General features: G+C 44.2%; 1 protein-coding gene across 5 annotated transcripts in view; it reads left to right on the plus strand.

Annotated features, from left to right (window-relative positions):
• RBKS (ribokinase) overlaps window positions 1-19,540 on the plus strand; it is a 63,234-nt gene that overhangs the window by 18,446 nt on the left and 25,248 nt on the right. For all 5 annotated transcript variants that reach the window (XM_083434572.1, XM_083434571.1, XM_083434574.1 and 2 more), the window contains 3 exons: window positions 3,307-3,369; window positions 11,005-11,169; window positions 16,105-16,196. In XM_083434572.1, coding sequence (XP_083290698.1) covers window positions 3,307-3,369; window positions 11,005-11,169; window positions 16,105-16,196 — 320 coding nt within the window. The remainder of the gene's footprint in view (window positions 1-3,306; window positions 3,370-11,004; window positions 11,170-16,104; window positions 16,197-19,540) is intronic.

Genomic DNA, 19,540 nt, shown 5'->3' on the forward strand with positions numbered 1-19,540 from the left:
CCATGACTGGACCTAATGGTCAGGGGTCCCTTTACCTTAAGCCGCACAGAGTGTCTGGGGCAACCCAGTCAGATGGGCGGCAAGTAATAATAATAGTGTTTTAATTGTCTTTATATGTAGTTGTATAATAATAATAATAATAATAATAATAATAATTTATTTATACCCCGCACATCTGGCTGGGTTTCCCCAGACACTCTGTGCAGCTTCCAACAGAATATTAAAATACAATAGCTTCCCTAAACAGGGCTGCCTTCAGATGTTTTCTAAAAGTCTGGTTGTAGTTTTTCTCTTTGACATGTGGTGGGAAGGCGTTCCACAGGGTGGGTGCCACTACCAAGAAGGCCCTCAGCCTGGTTTCCTGTAACTTGGCTTCTCGCTGCGAGTGAACCGCAAGAAGGCCCTCAGCACTGGACCTCAGTGTCCGGGCTGAACGATGGGGGTGGAGACGCTCCTTCAGGTATTCTGGACCGAGGCCATTTAGGGCTTTATAGGTCAGCTCCAACACTTTTGAATTGTGCTCGGAAACGTACTGGGAGCCAATGTAGGTCTTCCATACCGGTGTTATGTGGTCTCGGCAGCTGCTCCCAGTCACCAGTCTAGCTGCCGCATTCTGGATTAGTTGTAGTTTCCGGGTCACCTTCAAAGGTAGCCCAGCATAGAGCACATTGCAGTAGTCCAAGCAAGAGATAACTAGAGCATGCAACACTCTAGCGAGACAGTCTGCGGGCAGGTAGGGTCTCAGCCTGCATACCAGATGGAGCTGATAAGCAGCTGCCCTGGACTCAGAATTGACCTGTGCCTCCACAGACAGCTGTGAGTTCAAAATGACTCCCAGGCTGCGCACCTGGTCTTTCAGGGGCTCAGTTACCCCATTCAGGTCCAGGAAGCCCTCCACACCTGCCTACCTCCTGTCCCCCCAAAACAGTACTTCAGGATTCAACTGTCAGGATTCAACCTCAATCTGTTAGCTGCCATCCATCCTCCAACCACCTCCAGACACTCACACAGGACCTTCACCGCCTTCACTGGTTCTGATTTAAAAGAGAGGTAGAGCTGGGTATCATCCGCATACTGATGAACACCCAGCCCAAACCCCCTGATGATCTCTCCCAGCGGCTGCATGTAGATGTTGAAAAGCATTGGGGAGAGGACAGAACCCGTCAGGCACCCCACAAGTGAGAGCCCAGGGGTCTGAACACTCATCCCCCCCCCCCACTTTCTGGACACGGCCCAGGAGAAAGGAGCAGAACCACCGTATAACAGTGCCCCCAGCTCCCAGCCCCTCTAGACAGACCAGAAGGATGTTATGGTCGATGGTGTCAAAAGCTGCTTTGAGATCCAGCAGAACTAGGAAACAGCTCTCACCTTTGTCCCTAGCACGCCGGAGATCATCGACCAGTGCGACCAAGGCAGTTTGAGTCCCATGATGAGGCCTGAATCCCAACTGCAAGGGATCCAAATGGTCCGCTTCTTCCAGGCATGCCTGGAGTTGTTCAGCAACCACTCGCTCAATTACCTTGGAAGATTTGAGACCGGGCAATAGTGGGCCATATTGGCCGCATCTAAAGATTTTTTTAAAGAAGCGGTTTAATAACCGCCTCTTTCATTGGGTCTGTGAAGGCTCCCTCACAGAGAGAAGCATTCACCACCCCATGAAGCCCGTCGCCCAGCCCTTCCCGGCTAGCTTCTATAAGCCAGGATGGGCAAGGATCAAGGAGACAGGTGGTTAGTTTCACTCATCCAAGCAGCCTGTCCACATCCTTGGAGGTAACAGATTGGAATTGATCGCACGCGATTTGACTAGACAGGACTCTAGCACTCTCCCGCCCCAGCCCTGCTCCCACGGTGGAGTCTACCTCTTCCGGAATCAGAGCGACTTTATCTGCAAAAAACAGATAATATAAATGTTTTTTATTGTATTGTAAGATTTTTCAAGATGCTTTATGGGAGGTGATTCATAAATGAAATTAATAATAATAATAGTTCAGCATTGTCTACTACATTGAATGTTAACAGCTCTCCAAGATTTCAGACAAGGACTTTTCAGAGTCCCACTTTAAGATGCCACGGTTTGATGCAAGTGCAAAGTACTTGCTGTATACCTGAGCTACAGTCTTTCCCCCAAGACAGAGGGATAAATTATAGTAATGAGACAAAACTGTCCTCCGAATCCATCATTAGTTGAGATTTTAATCTGGAACTAAATCAACAGCCATTATAATAGTTACAATGAAATATTAACAGCATTTGAAAGCTAGCTAGGTGGCATTTCTAAGTATTGAGTTGGATGCTACACACAAGGAAAAAGAGCCACCTGTGTGGTCTCTTTTGTAGTTGTTTATGAGGTCCAAAGGGGAATCTGCTTTGGAAAGACGCAGAGGCTGTATTCACATCAACACCGCACTAATAATTTCTATCCAAAGTCCTCTTCCTCTACTCAGCAAAGCAGGCCAGCAGAGGCATAGGAAGTTTGTAAAACTGTGCGCATGAAACTCAAACAAAGTGGATAAAGAAAAAGAACATCTTCATAATATTACCCAATGTAGTTGCTTGACAGTATGTTCAAGATTGGGGAAATGTACAACTGTGGACATCATCGTGTGCAGAAGTCATATAAATGTTTATTCTGCCATGTGTACGTGAATTAACAGTACACTGCAGCTTCCAGTAAAGTCTGTATTAAAAGCTCACTTTTGCTGAAATAGAGAATTAACTGCAGTTAATTAATCTGAGTTTGTTTTTATTGTCTTGTGATTTTATTTTAGCACGTATGAGGTTCTCCTCACCCTCTGGTATTGCTGCATTTCTATATATACATATCTATCTATATGTGTGTGTGTGTGTGTGTGTATACACATACACACACACACACACATATACATATACATATATATACACACACACACACACACAGAGTAGTACCTCGGGTTACATATGCTTCAGGTTACATACACTTCAGGTTACAGACTCCGCTAACCCAGAAATAGTACCTTGGGTTAAGAACTTTGCTTCAGGATGAGAACAGAAAATGTGCAGTGGCGGCACAGCGGCAGCAGGAGGCCCCATTAGCTAAAGTGGTGTTTCAGGTTAAGAACAGTTTCAGGTTAAGAATAGACCTCCAGAACAAATTAAGTTCTTAACCCAAGATACCATTGTTTACACACCCCCACAACCCTACACACCCCAGTGGATTTATTCTAGTTTTCACTTTTCCTAATGGCATTTTTTTTTTCATTCTTTCTTTAAAATTGCCATAAGTACTGTGCTAAAACATTATGTCTTATTTATTTTATTTTATTCTAGAATTTGTGGGCCAAACAGAGGATGCTGCTACTGGAGCGGCTTCAATCATTGTCAACAAGGAAGGTGGGTATCTAGGGATATTCTGAATTTTTTTCCAACTGTTGTTCTAATGAAGTTGCTGGGTTTTAAAGGGGGAAGGGAATCAATCATTTTTCTGGGATTCTGAAAGTTAAAGTGCCCCCCCCCCAATATTCCTTAGGTTTGAGCTGCACTGTGGTTTAATGTTCACTGAAAATTAAAGTTCTCCTCACGCTTGGACAATAAATAACTGTTGGGGCAGAGGTAGAGAAAAGAAAAACCAACCCAACAACATCCAGGAAGGACAGCACTACAGTTCAATACATTAGTCAGTACAACATTACTCTTGCCATTTACATTATCCTCGCTTAGCGGAATTAGTTTGCTCGGTAACAATAAAGCCTGCAATTTTATCCTGCTCTTCCTTTTCTCACAAGCCTTCATAGATAGGTTTTGTAGCATTCATATTTTCAAGAAAAGGTCATTTATAACAGAAGGGAGAAGAGCTGTATCTCATTGGTAGGACATCTGCTTTGCATGCAGAAGGTCCCAGCTTCAATCCCAGGTTACACAGCAGAGCCAACGGAAGCCAGACTATCCCCATCCAAATCGGGACACAGGTGGCACTGTGGGTTAAACCACAGAGCCTAGGACTTGCTGATCAGAAGGTCAGCAATTCGAATCCCTGCGACGGGGTGAGCTCCCATTGCTCTGTCCCAGCTCTTACAAACCTAGCAGTTCGAACGCACACCAGTGCAAGTAGATAAATAGGTACCACTGTGGCGGGAAGGTAAATAGCATTTCCGTGCACTCTGGCTTCGGTCACGGTGTTCCATTGCGCCAGAAGCGGTTTAGTCATGGTGGCCACAACACCCAGAAATCTGTCTGTGGACAAATGCCATCTCCCTCTGCCTGAAAGCGAGATGAGCGCCGCAACCCCATAGTCACCTTTGACTGGACTTAACTGTCCAGGGGTGCTTTACCTTTTACCTTTTCCCTATCCCCATCCAGGTAGTGGGGTGGAGAGAAAGTGGCAAGGCATTATCAAGTAGTACCAGGGCCTTTGTACTGTTTTGTTCCACCATAAGAAACTGCCATTCCATTCTTCCTTGTTATTGTCGTCTTTTTATCTCCACCCACCATTCCTTTGAGATACAAGATGTTCCCTTGTTGCTGTTGATTATAGCTATCCTGGGAATAAGAGGGAGTATTATGACAACTTGGGGTCTTCCAGGTATTTGCTATGACATTTTACTGACCCACATAAATTTTTGGTGGGGTGGATGCCTTGGGGTCGAGCAGACTCTGACAACATTGACAGAACTGTAGTATTCTGCAGACCCCTTCCTTGTGTTGTCTCTCCCTCCAAATGCTCTGTGTAATTTTCCGCATTGTTTGACTTGTTCTTACATGTGAGATGTCCTCTTGTAAAGTGCAGATTAGCTCTTACAAAACCAAAGGAGAACATTCATCCCTAGTCTAGAAGAGGAAAGGATGGGTGGCTGACCTGTTATCCTTGATCAAATTCCATAGCAGTCTTTTCTAGGAGCTATTTCTGTTCTGAGCAAGGATTTGATGGGCTAAATAGCTGACATGTCTACATCAGGTTAATTAGTATAGATAAGCTGACCCTGCCCAGAACCTATTGCTTAAGACCAAAGGTAGAACTTCGTTTTCCCCATGCATGAGTTCCACAAGAAACCAAGCAAAGATCAGGGCTTGTAGACATAGGCTGGAATCTGGAGGGCAAAATTCACTTCCGCTCATGCAAGGGCTTCTTCTCTGCATGGCATTCCATGGCATTCTGGACAACCTTCCCAACCTATCTTCAGTCCAGAAATAAGCTCTCAGTATCATGCTATTCCGTGATCACCTCCAATATTCACGTGCTTTCCTTGTGCCTGTCTAGTGAGATGGTGCTGAGGGGAGCATAGTAATTCTGGGTGAGAATGACATCTCCTTTGTTCCCCGGCATGGCCTCTGATTGGGTGTGTCAGCATGTTATGACTGTGAAGCCTCAAAGGATACTGACCAGTCTAGCTGAGAGCACCAAAATAGGCTGCTATACGATATATATAAAAGCCAGGACAAGTGTGTGACTTCCCTGGGAGGCCTCTGGGGGCTCAAAACCCTGGCAAGGCCCAGCACTGTGCTAAAGACCTAGACAGGTCATCCAGCACTTCACTTTCCTACAGTACCTCTGATGTCGCATTGTTCTGGGACACTGGGAAATTTTAAAAAGCAGAGCTTAATTAAGATGAGCCTACTGGAACAGGCCAATGACCTTTCTTGTCTGGCATCTTGTTCTCACAATGGCCAACCAGACACCTTTGGGAAGCCTGCAAACTGGACATGAGTGCAACAGCACTCTGCCCTCCTGCAATTCCTAGCAATTGGTATTCAGAGGTACAATGCCTCTGACTGTGGAGGTAGAACATAGCCATTGATAGCCTTGTCCTCCATTAACTTGTCCGATCCTCTTTTAGATAGCTCATTCGGTAGAGCATGAAACTCTTAAATCTCAGGGTTATGGGTTTGACCCCCACGTTGGGCAAAAGATTCCTACATTGCATGGGGTTGGTTGAGTTGACCCTCGTGGTCCCTTCCAACTCTGTTCTATGATTCTGAGTTGGCGGCCATCACTTCTTCCTGTGCAAGCAAGTCCCATAGTTTAACAATGCACTGGGTGAAGAAGTTCTTTCTTTTATCTGTCCTTGAACGTTCAGCTTCATTTTGTTGCCGAGCAGCTTGGAGATCACTGTAGCACTGCTGCCACCCACCAACACTGCCAGGTAAGTGTTGGTCCCACCAACGCAGGAGACAGAGACAGTTTGCCAAGAGCCCCCTCAGAGTTGGAGCCAAACCAGGAAACCAGCAGAAGCCTGCTTCAGCTTAACTGTATCTTTTGCTGTTAATTAATCATTACACAAAGACTGAAGAAAGACTTTTTTCCATGCATGCGGATGCCTGAGTACAAAAGGTCTTAAGTGTACCTTGATACCAGTGAAAGCTTTTGTGTGTGTACGTGTGTGTATTTACACACTCTCAAACACACACACACACATGAAAAATTTAAAGAAGTAAGCTTAAAGAAAAGTATGTCAAACACAAACTTTGACTCTGGAGGGGTGTGGGGAGATGTTACGTGGATCTCGTGTGTTAGCTTAATAAACTTGGCAGCTGTTGTGCAGCCAGAGGGGTTCATGTTGGGTTGTTCAACATCGTAGGCAGGAGGTAAAAACAGAGGAGCTCCACCCACAGCTTGACCTTGGCTACTTGAACACTGTCACCTAGCGAGCTGTCGTAGCTTGCTCGCCGGAGGAAAGTGGTTTAGAAAATGATACACAGGAATGCTGATTCTGCTGCTGAGGTTGTTGAGACAGTGTGCCAAAGTGTGGCCACTGTTGTCCAGCAGTCCAGCAGTAATGCTCCAGATCAAAGGACACCTGCAAATCTTGGTCAGCTTGTCACATAATCCACTTCCTAGTGTGGAATTCTCAGTCTCACAATAAAGCAGTAGCCTTCAGACTTTTCATACCTGGGACCCACTTTTTTAAAAAAGCAAATTAATGGTGCTTGTTTTCCATTCCACAATATGTTTGCAGTTTCTTTTCTGCTTTACTGTCTCCTTCTTAAAAATAATAAGAGAGGATAATGATATTTATATCCCAGATTGGGGGGCAGGAAATAAAGAGGACAGGACTTCAGCACTTTCAATAGTCCTGCAAGATGCACCTTCTGCACCTTCTAAAATTCCCTTTTTGATACAACTTCGAAGGTGCAGGAACTTTGCCCTTTTCCCAATCTCTCCATTCTAGACCCTAATGTAATAATAATAATAATTTATTATTTATAACCCACCCATCTGGCTGGGTTTCCCCAGCCACTTTGGGCGACTCCCAACAGATATTAAAAAATGTAACCCACATTAATTTGGGATCTTAACAACTTGATATAGGGTTGTAATGTGTTCGTTTTGCTCCAGATTCTGGATGCCCTTCTAGAATTCAGTGTGTCTCAACTGTTTGGTCAGAACAAACCAAATGAGTTAGTGCTTCATGCAGTCAATAGTTATCATATTCTGTGGTGTGAGATATATTTAGTGGCCACTAGCTTATATGGACTTAAAAATAAATAAATAACCAGGTGGGTAAGTATCTTAATGGCCATTGTTGCTAAAAATGGAACCTTTATTTAGTTCAGAAATTCTGAGTTGTATCCAACAAGGTCATCCCAGTCATGCAAGGGCAGTCCACTTGAGCAACAAGTTTATCCCTGTGATCCGCGGATGAAGGGCAGAATATAAATAAATAAATAAACAGAACTTCCCTTCCTTGTTTTCTTGCTCCTTCTGCACTTCACAAATCTGTTCTGGGGTTTGCCCGTCCTTTCAGAGCAAGTTTTAGGAGGGGGTGCAAGTGGAAGTCCTTAGGCGCATGGGAAAACTTTGTTAGATAGACAGTATTTCTCTGATTAAAAGGCACCACTGCAAACACTGGTAATAGTTATCTCAGTCATGCACTGTTTGAGAATCTCCCAGGGACAACTGGATCGCCATTGTTGAAGATAAACCAATGAACTTTGGTGCGATTCAACATGTGGATTCCTTTCTTCTTAAGTCTTGGAAGCTTTGCAACAAATTGCATCATGTGCTTCATATCTAGGACCATTGTTATCTAGAACAAACTTTCACACAGTTTCTAGTACCTTCCTACTGAGGTTTTCAGAAACCAAATGATAAGAGTCCAATCCAACAAGGACTCTTGGAGGAACTCATCCCGGGAAGAGGAGGGGGACTGTGAAGACCCCCCCCCCCCAACACTAGTGAGGATCCTGAAGAAAATGCTGTCACAGTCAAGCTCTCTAGTTACTAGCCCCGAAAACAATTTGCCTGCCCCCATGACCCCCACACAAATGCTTGCCTCTGGCACAGACTCTGTCTTCACCTATAGAGCACACATGCACACATATACAGGGGCTGCAGTGGTGTTTGGGCCAAAAGAAATCCAGAGCTGGCAGATGAGTTATTGCCTGATGCTTCGCTATAGGTGGGGAGCAGTCTAGTCAGAAAGGGGAGGGAGCCAGAGAAGAACCAGGTGTGCACTGAGATCCAGCAGTTGAGCTGGAATGGGAGGAGCTTCCTGGGCGGATATAAGCCTCCTAGTCTCTCCTGGACTTGTGCTGGGATGACAGCTGCTTATCATGCTCCCATAAACCAGCTCCAAGCTCAGCCTCCCATGAACCTGTTTCAGTTACGGTACCTTTGCTCCATCTCCATCTCTGGTTCACCTTGTTCCCAGCCATGGGGAATGGACAACAGACACTGCACAGGGCACATTAGGTGCAACTCAGGGGGGCTCTTGGTGGGCTCGTTAATAATAGGCAGGTTTCTTTCCCATGTTCAGACATTCACTGAGTATGTGGAAAGAAGAGTGCAGCTCCACATACTGGACAACCCATAACTCAGGCCTTGGTGCCTTGAGCAGGAGAGTCTGAATGGGGAATCAAATGGTGTTTGGCTGAATACACTTTGAATTCTTCATGAAGTAAGGGATCCCAGTCTTAAGACTGCGTGAATTCAGCCGCAAGGATTCAAACTGCATTCTCAGCAAGGATTTGAAGTGCATTTAGCAGAATGTGTTTCCCACTTCAGACTTTCCTGCTCAACACATGAAGTTTGGGGTTGAACCAATTAAGATACTGTCGTTACAGTTAGCATGTCTGATCTTCTCCCACTGTCCCTCCACATATTCGGAGAACAGGTCTTTTGTCTGATAGGAGAAGGGCCAAAAGCCTGGGCTTTAACCAAAATAAGCTTTAACATGTGACTGTTTGAGCTATGTTACCAGTGGCCTAATTGCTTTGGAAACTTGAATTCCTCCCTGTGAGTTCATGATGTTATCTTATCACTGTATTTTTGGGAGGCGCTTTTTTGCACGCAAGGCACTTGGAAGTCTCATTCATGAAAAATACTGTGTTCCTAAGGCTTAGCTCTTTCTTTGCAACCAACCCACAGCCAATCAGGTGACCATTCACGATTTGCAAGCCCCAACCCTTCTCTGGTGAAGCTTAATCCCTCCAACTGCATCCCACCCCCGAGATCAGCTTCCTGTGGCTGCAACTATGACCCAATACATCTTCCAAATGCAATGGGATTTACTCCCGAGAAAGAGAGAAGTCTGAAGTGCAGAATCACAGAGATGAAGTTTAAACTCTTTCTTAGCATTTCAAGCCCCTCCTTTGACCAAAACACAGCCAGAGTTGAAACACATCAAGCCATGATGTGTACCGGTGTACCGACATGGAATTGAAACACAGCCCCACTGCATTTTAAGCCTTTAATGTGTACGTGGCCTTAGCAATGCTCCCTAGCTATAGCAGTAACTTCAGGAGCAGGCAGACACTGGTGTGGAGGAAAGCCAGGCTCAGTGTAGTGTGTGGTGAAGCAGCACTGACATCTCCTTCCCTGGGGTCATGGAGACTCCAGGAATATAATCACACCAGGCAGTTGTACCATTCTCTGGCTTGGATGTGCAGTATGTGCAACAGCACCACTGTAAAACATGCCCTAAAGGCAAGGCTGCATGCTACAGTAAGCTGGAGCTATACATTATGATAAACGCAAGCTGCTGCCGAAAGCAACAGACCCGTGTCACGTTCCCCTCCCCACCCACCCCTCTCAGAATAAAGTATAATGAAACATAACCGAGTTCTGATGTCATCATCAAAATACAAATCTGAAGTTGTGGTGTCTGTTCCAAGGAGCTCCAAGGAAGCGGTGGGCTCTTCTAAAATAACTTGACGCTTGCTGTTTATTTGTTTTATTTCAGAATTGTTAGTCCACTTATTTGCAAGTTCTAGTCATCACAGTACTTTTTTCTTTTTAAAAAACAAACACACATGCTGAAACATTAAGTAGGTGCCTTCTGTCTCAATTTTTAAACAGCTGTTGAAAACTGTTCTATTCCATCAGGTTTAAGCAGGCAATTAAGAATAACATAGTTCCATAATAGTTGGCTATTTTCTGATTTCAACATTTTATATAGTTTTAATTGAATGATTTTGTGTATAATTGTTGTAAACTGCTCTGACACTTTTTAGGAATAGTGATATGTAAATATTTTTAATAAGCAAACAAATAAAAGCACATCAGAATGATTTCTGTCCCCACACTGGCTTAATCATCCTTGAAGGGCCCCTATTAGAAGAACTTTGAGCAGATCATTTTTTTAAAACCTAAAGGGGTTGTATTCCCCTTTGACCAACGCTCTTGAGAGTCATGCACCAGTGGTAGACAGGTGAAAGCGAGTCTCTCTCTCACACACATTTTCATATATTGGGAAAGGCATTCTGTATTGGGACCAAAAAGTTTTCCACTGACAAATTTCTGTTAAAGCATCCTCCTGACAAACGTTAATGGACACTTAGGAATCATTTGACCTAAGGATGTGTCTCTCCAGTGTGCTTCATGTATCTGATGAATTGTCTTGAGCCTATGGAAGCTCAAACCATAATATTATTTTAGACGACAACATAGCTTGAAGTTCCCCAGGTGCAAGCTCCAATTGAAGCAAAGGGGAGATGTACAGCTTTGTGAGTAGAATCCATCCCTTTGCAAAAGAGACTGGTGGCATGGTTACTTGTAAACATTTTAAAAATCAGAATTGGTTTGTTTTTTAGGGGAAAACTTTATCGTCATTGTTGCAGGAGCAAATTTGCTTTTGAATTCTGATGACTTAAAGAGAGCTGCGCACGTCATCTCAAACGCTAAAGTCATGGTCTGCCAACTTGAAATAACCCCAGCTATTTCTCTGGAAGCCCTGAAAATGGCACACACCAGTGGAGGTAATCTAATAACCTGTCTTAATTATTTGCTCTCTTTTCAAATGTTTTTATATCCTTTCAAGGCAGCAGGGCTTCAGGACTATTTTTAAAACTCAGTAGTGGGAAAGGAGGTGACGTGTGTTTGGCAGCTTGTGCCAGACTTGAAAAGAAGAGCGAAACTATGATTTCATTTGATTGGCACGACAAAGTTCATCTCTTAATTGTCATAAGAGGCACATACTCACTGGCTGGGTTCATGGAGCCTTCCCCAAACTGATGCCCTCCATATCTTTTGGACTGCCATGTCCCATCATCCCTGATCATTCTCCATGGGAATTTTAGCCCGAAAACATTTGGAGCACATAAGTTGGGAAGGCAATGCCAAACCATGGTTTAGTGTTCTGTGCATGAGGAGCAAGAAGCCATTGCAAGCCTTGGATTTTTATGTTCCTGCCTTTCTTCCTCCTCCATTACATAGCTTCACTTTCTGCAAAACACTTCTTGTCATTATGTACTGCCCAAGAGACTGGGGTTTAAAACAAACTGGTTAGTTAAGCCAGCTTCGAAACCCGTAGTTTGTAGTTGGCTTGTTTAGAAATTGCCCAGAGTTTGTTTTAAACCACAATCTTTGCTTCATAACAATAAGCCACGTTTATTGTTGGAAAGTGAGGCTAAATTCTTCTACAAGACCCTTTACTGCAACAGTCACACCTCTGAATGTTTCTTTTGCCTACAGTCACCCTTCTTGTTCTCCTTACTTGCTACCCCAGAGGTTCCTAAAACTTCAGTCCTACAGCCACTTACCTCAGAGGATGCTTCATTGAATTCAATTGGAATTACACTGAGCAAACATGCATAAGTTTGTGTAATCTTTTGCTTAGAAAACCCATTTGTTTCAACAGTGCACACCTGCGCTGGGCTAGAGTGACAACCTTGTGCATCTAACGAAGTGGCCATAATAAATTTGTTGTGCCATAATAAATTTATTAGTGTTGAAGGAGCTCTTTTTGTAGCAGCAACGGCAAATTATTAAGTGTTTCATTACATCACACGTGTTAAACCAAAAATAAATAAAAAATTATTAGGTGAATGTGAACAAGAAAGGCATTAGCAAGTTAAGGCAAGAGACTGTGTAATTGGAAGATCAGAACCATCCTAACCGTTCCATCTTTCGTCACAGTGTGCTCCGTACTCCAGTAAATCTATGGCCACCTCTGCCCTAGATGACAGGACAAACATGTCAAACTGCCTTGTATAACCACATCCCCATAAACACTTTGCTAACACTGCGCAGTATTAAACACCCTCCCAGCTGGAGTGTGTTAGTGGCATTTCCTTTCCTTTAGTCTGCAGATGCTGCATGTTTAATGCAGGGGTTTATGTTAGGAAGCACACTAGACTATTTGTGTTTAACAGATGCACACCGAGATGCCATGCTCAAAAGAAAGGGGGAAGTGAGGAAACGGAAGCTTGCGGTTGTAAGCCCTCTTGTCCTCATTCACTTACCCCCGTTTTACAAGGCTGCGAACCGACAGTGTTACACTTGCCGATGTCTCACTGTCCTCCTAGTAGTCATTAAAGGTCCCTGTGGCAGCTTTTGTCTAAGCGCTGGCCTCTGTTTTGACTGGCACAGTGCCCGGACAGGTCATTAAATCCAGCATGCCAAAGCGATTGTAGCACCCTTGACTCGAATGTTATTCTTCTTGTTCGCTTGAGTAGTTAAATGGAAGAGCTGAAGTCGCCCATTTATGGACCCTGCTTTCTCAGAAGTGCCTAAACAAAAACATTGATTCACCCACCATTCTGCTTTTTAAAAAAAAAAAAAAATTATTGGTATACTGCCTTTTACCCACAAGTCTCAGGGCGATTCGCAAGATAAAATCACAATATAAAATACATAATAAAAATAAGAACAAGAACAACTCAATTAACCCCCCAACACATTTTAAAGGGGCTTTGGGTGTCAATAAACCAAAGGTTGAAGAGGAATGTTTTTGCCTGGCGCCTAAAGGTATATAATGAAGGAACTTTCAAGCCCCTAGGGCAGGGCTGGGCTACCTATGGCCCTGGTTTCACCTTCAGTGTAATTTCAAAAGCCTTCTGCAAGCCGTCAGTTCAGATCTCAGGCAAGAGCGATCTGTGCCCCCTCCAGGTGATGGGTGATGCAAGGGAGAGAGAGAAGCGAGTAGCAGAAAGGGAGAGAGAGAGAGAGAGAGAGAGAGAGAGAGAGAGAGAAGGGGATGGTTCTGGCCCTGCTCACCACTATATTTGCCCCAACCCACCACCAGGATGTAGCTCCCTGAAGCAACGTTGCAATCGGGGGGGGGGGGGGGATGACCATAGCTTTTTTTGTGGGAAATTCCCTTATTCCAGCACCATTTCCTGCTGCTATCCCGGATTGTTAGATATCCCGTAGACTGTCCCCGGGACAGGTGAGGCTGCTGATCCCTTATTTTTGAGGCTGCTGATCCCTTATTTTCAAATCTGAAAGCTGACAGCTATGGGGATGACCCCTTGTCCTACCTGCTAAGGCTGTCCCTCCCTCGCCAGGGGGTGGACCCCTGCCCACTTTGCTTCAAAGAAAACCAGCTTGCAGGCAAGCCACCACAAGCTGAACGGGATGGGCCTTGACTCTCTTGACGTGGCCTGCAGACCTCAGATTGCCATCCCTCTGACTAAGCCAGCAGTCCTGACAGTAGAGACTTGCATCATTGCAACAGGAGACAGTAGGTGGCAAGCTGCTTTGCTTGCCTTCTCCACCCTACCTTGTCTTGGTGGGGCTAGAGAGCATTGTGCCAAACTACCATCACACAGTCAGCAGAATATAGGGAGTTGGTTGCCCTGTCGCATTAGATTGCTGGTAGTCACTTGAGCAGCCTTTTCTATTACTGTACGGATTATCCTCCCGTGCATTTTGCAACCTGTCTGGGATGTATTCCAGCTCCTTTCCTTTAATTTGCTTGTACTCTAACGGGATAGAAAGTGCCTCCCTATCTTCACAGCTCCTTTCTCATACTACAAAAGTGTGCTCTCAACCATTTTGGGGGATGGAGTGATGAAAAACCTTGCTTCATTTCCAGTGCTTACATTTTAGTTTCTGCATAGTTTAGGCAACTATCCCCCCTCCATTTCCCCTTTCTTAAATAACCATTTTGCTGGGTGCTGCTAGCATGATCTGGGGTCGGTTCCCCTCACTGTGTCTCTGGGGGGGGGGGGGGTTCTACTTTACAAGATAGCACCCTTCCAAAGGCATTGCTAGGAAAGAGGAGTGGCTGTCCCATTGAACAACTACCCCCCTGCCCCCCAACAATGCCGCAGGTGGTTTTTTTTGTTTTTTTTAGATTTAATGGTTTTTTATTGAACTAAGGTACCAAATGTGAAAATCAGACTGCATTTCAGAGCATTCTCAAGGCCAAACTAGAGGGCAGGTGATCCACATTTTTAAGCACAGATTTCTCCCAGCCATAAAGTAAGAGGGTACATATCTTTAAACAAATGAGGCACACAGGTGAGGAGTACAGAGCCGTCCCGCTGCAGTTTCTTAAGTCTGCCAGCTTGCCTGCCCCACAACATACACTAGCACTGGGCATTGGCATGGCCCGAGGGCAGGGAGGCAGCCACCCCGTAAATCAGGTAAATAAACAAAATTACTTAGCTAAGAGTAGAAGTGATCAGAATATTTGAAATTGAAACGCTTGCTGAGGTCACTTTGATTTTTTATTTATTTATTTATTATTAAGGATTTTCTTGTTTTACAGAAGTAAGTGTAATGCCTCGTATTTTTTTTTCCGCTGGAAGGTTGTTACAAGGCATCCTCTCACAGAGGCACACTGAGGAGAAATAGCCTCTGACTGCATTACGACTGCCACCCTTGCTTGTCACATTGGCAGAAAGTTTATGGAAAGGAGGAGGGTATGGCTATGGTGTCTTGAAATCCTTGCCCCTCAAAAAAATTAAAATCTATTTTTTTCCCATCTCAACAAAGCTTGAAGCACATCTTTTCCGCTTGCCGGCACTTGATCATCAGAAAACATGAGAATTTGAGCCCATCTTTAGCTTATACACAGTGCACTAGGGAGTGCTATAGGAGCACTGTGTGCTTCTGTTTCCCATATTTACTTTCACAGAGGCTCAGACAATCAACTCAAAGGCATTAAGTGTGACCACGGTTTTGAGGAAGGGTCTAGGTGCAACAGCTAGCTGAGCGGGTAGCCTTGGTTGGGCCAAGCTTCAGAGATTCTGTGGGATGAGGCAGGCTGCTTATTTACTGAGGCACATGCTGGCAATGAGCTGCCATTTCTGCTGTATGAACTTCATTTCCTTCCATGTTCCGCATTGGAAGTATTCCTGCTGCAATAGGTAAACGTTAGGATAACCAGAATCATGTTCAGTGAATTACATTTCTAATATGGAAGGGGGTTTGTTTAATATGGAAGGCTGACAGGGCACAGGATGTTAAAGACAAGCTGGATTCTGTATTTGGTACTTCCATTAGCTGAGTGAGTTTCCATGCACCTTTGATTTTCAAATTAAAAGCAGCAAACAGCCTTGTGATTCTTCGATGGAATATCTTATAAAAATATTAAACAAATTAGCAGTAACTCAACTTTCTGTTTTCTGAATTCAGCAGAGCTTTCATTCTGCTAATTAATTCTTCTTTTCTCACTTTGATGACAGTGGCATGATAATCAGGGCTTTAATATTCTAACAAAATTGGTTAACGAAACCATTATTATTTATTGTGAATCGGAGTTGCTTTTTTGTTTTGCAACATGAGAAAGTAGGATATTTTCCTGAAGATTTGTGGGTCTGCAAGTAATTTATATATCTTGGTGGGGAATGTGGAGCTGAAAGTGCCTTCGCCATAACAACGCAGAGTTTTTGCTGGATTCTGCCCAATTATTCATATTCAAGCATCATGTGCCATTGATTTAGACATTTTCCATTTTCTTATAGTGAAGACTTTATTTAATCCTGCTCCAGCCGTCGCTGACCTAGATCCACGATTTTATACCTATTCTGACATCATCTGCTGCAATGAAACTGAGGTAAATACGTGTCATCACCATGATTTTGGTCGCTCTGGACTAATGCAACTTTTAAAATCTGTTTTCTGCATCATCTTTTCTGCGTTTAAATGCAAGCAATTGGTTCAAATTCTGAAAATGCTGTGTTGTGCAATGCTGGCTTTACTTGGAATGGGCTGGATAGCACCTGAAACAGAACTGATAATCTCTCCCTCCCACAAAAGGTCTCCATCTCCCTGGTTGTAGTGGCATACCAAAGAGGAAATAAACATACAGTTCATACTTCAACCCAGAAAGCTTTGACCGGTGGCTGGGTTTGTAATGTGTCATCATTGTTCAAAATTACAAGAATAAAATAAAATAAGAGGATTAAGTGATATTCTCGGGGTGGTGGAGGGCGTGAGTGCTGTGTCCCCTTGGTGGCACTCGCCCTTCTTCTGATAGAAAATGCTCTGTTGGAGGGTGGCAAAAATGGGGGGTCAAGGAGAATCAGTTGGGAGGGATGCAGAAATGTCCCTATTTTCATCTGAGTAGTGTTGGAGGGTCTAGGATAGCACACTGTATAAACCTGGGTGATTCCATCAGACTGCAAGAAAGAAAGAGAAGGAGAGTAGGGCTATTCTGTCGTCTTCTCCTCCATGTGTCGCCTTGCAGTGCCCAGTGCTAGCAAACTACCTGAATTTTTTCCATGCCAGCAAGCCAGCCACCATTATAAGAACTGTAACTATAAGAACTGGTACTTCCCACTCCTCTTTTCCCTTTTCTACTGTGTCTTTTCTCCTCCCAACCCATCCTTTCCCCCCTTTTGTGTTGTGTCCTTTAGATTGTAAGGCTGAGGGCAGGGACTGCCTTTTTAAAAAGTTGCTCTGCAACTTGATCTGGGAGCCTTTTTCATCGAAGAGCAGGGTAAACATGCTTTGAATATAGGCTCGTAAACAATAAACTATAGATCCAGTGCACTGCCTTGCTGAACTTACTCAGCTATATCTAACTCCACTCTTGACATTTCCAGTCTAGTTTTTGTCGTCTTGTATTATGTCTGGAAGTCCACACAGTCAGCCTGTGGCAGAGATGGGGCATGCTTGCAGGTCTGCCTGATTGAAGCTCACCTCTGTGTCCATATAGTTCTCATGCATCCACATGGTCCCAAAGATGAAAAGAACGGTGCCATCTCTCACACCAGGTTTTCTCCCATTGAGGGCCAGCATGTTGAGAGGTCAAAGATCCCACATAGCAGGGTTTATAGATAATTTAGTAAAATTATTACCTGCATTGGAACAGATGAAGCTTGACCGTACAGAACACAGCAGTATAGGGTGGGTGTGTAGGGGGCAGAATAGCTGCCAATCATCATCTTGAAATATTTCTAAAGGAAAAAAGAATTCAGAGCTCATCACAATTAACACCCGCCCAACTTTTTGTGCTGACTAGCCACCTACTTCAAAGGGAAGTGGAAATTTATGCCCCATTGTCAACATGAGCTGTGAAGTTGCTGCCAGATTCCTTAATAATTCATACTGTGTGCTTGTAATCGTCCATTTATGATTGGCTGATAACAGTTATAGGACCAGACAGGAAGTTTCTGTTATTTATCTTCTCGGCAGCAGAGGCATAAAACTAGTCTGTGACTTAGCAAAGCCTTGGAAGTACCCCAAGCTGCTGCAAACCTTGCCACATGGGCTGCACCCTCCAAATAATCTGTTGGATGGAAGCACATCCACCAAACACTTGTGGATGCTTTGACAACCACAAATACTTGGTATTGTGAAACATTTTGTTCATTCCGAATTGTTGTGCTAGAATGGAGCAAAAAAACAAGGGTATAATATCAGTGGGCTATCTACCACAAAGGATATTTCACAAGCTGTGGTTTCAGATACATATTTTTCATTGCTTTAATAAACTTCTATTTGTGCAGCTCCTACTTCTTTGTATGTGGTTCGTGTGCAAAATACTGAGAATGCATCTTGCAAGATTATCAGTTCCTGATTTTTTGCTTAGCTGGTAGTTTGGTTCCCTCCCCCCCCCCCCCCGACTTTTCCCAGAAAGATCAAGCCTGTTGAAACTGGCTTGTTAATTCACTGTGCACCAGATGCAGCAGAGCCTAATCCCTGAGGTTTGCCCAGGAATGTGCTGGTTCTCTGTTCTTTCTAATTCTTCTAATAAAAGAATTGCAGAATAAGTATATCAAATGTTGGTCCTGTGGAAGCCAAAACCCTAAGGTTGTGTGCCACTAAGTGATTTCAGACTTGAAGGGAAATGGTTGTAGGTGTTGCATTTATAATGTCCTTGGCACTTTAGAGAGTTATTCCAGGGGGGAAAACCAATCTCAGATGTGCAGGGCCAGCCATGTGTATGTTACTGAATGCATTTGTTGCATTCACATGTAAGGGGTATGTGGGTGATATTATTTACACAAAAAACATGCAGAGGAGGGAAGCCCAAACCTGCCCCCTTCCCATCTCGCTTCTGTTCAGGGGTCCCAACTTGAATAAAATATATGGGGGGGGGGGGAGGTAAGCCCCGCCCTGCATAATCGATCACACAAACCATTTGAATGACAATGCCTATCAACTTGGGGGGCAGCCCCCTCAAATATTTTATTGGGAGGACCGAAGCCCCCTCGGCTCCTAGGATTTGGCTCCTATGTTTTTGTTGCTTTGAGCTCAGGGATAGGAAATATTTTTGCCTGAAGACCATATTCCTTTCAGGGAAGCCACCCCAGGGCCATTTTACAGTGGTGGGTGGAGCCAAAGACAAAGGTGGTCAGAGCAACAAATGTAAACTCAATCTTTGTATAGTAGTGTAGTCTCTACACCACCACCACCCGTAACGTAGATGGCAAGTGAATGGCAAGTGAAAAATCCCAGCAATGGATGGGACTTTGCTGAGCAAAACTGGCTGAAGCTGGGTGGCACAATGCTTTTTGCATTTTCCACGTTATGGAAAATGCATTGCTATTTTTGCATTTTCCGTAGTAGACTTGGAACATGCCTGGTCATGTTTCTAAAGGTGTGACAGTTTGGAGTGGGTACAATGAAATAAGGAGTCACACCTTAGAAATTCATTTCTGCAGAATGTGAGCTTGCATATCTTTACGCTGTTGAATTCTGCATTTCTGCATTTTCTGCTTAAGCACTTGGTTCTGCAGCAGCAGCATTGCCTGCAGATACGGGGGGGGGGGGGCTAACAGATGTTGCCAACTCCAACTCCCATCAGCCTCAGCCAGCATGGCTAATGGTCAGGGATGATGGGACCTGTGGCCCAACAACATCTGGGGGTACTACATTGACTGTATATTGACTTGTAGATTAACAATATAAGTAATTTGGTCATTTCCTCATCTCTCTGTGAGTGTTTTATGC

This window comes from Podarcis tiliguerta (genome assembly GCF_965153285.1).
Source record: "Podarcis tiliguerta genome assembly, chromosome: 3".
Taxonomy (NCBI): Eukaryota; Metazoa; Chordata; class Lepidosauria; order Squamata; family Lacertidae; genus Podarcis; species Podarcis tiliguerta.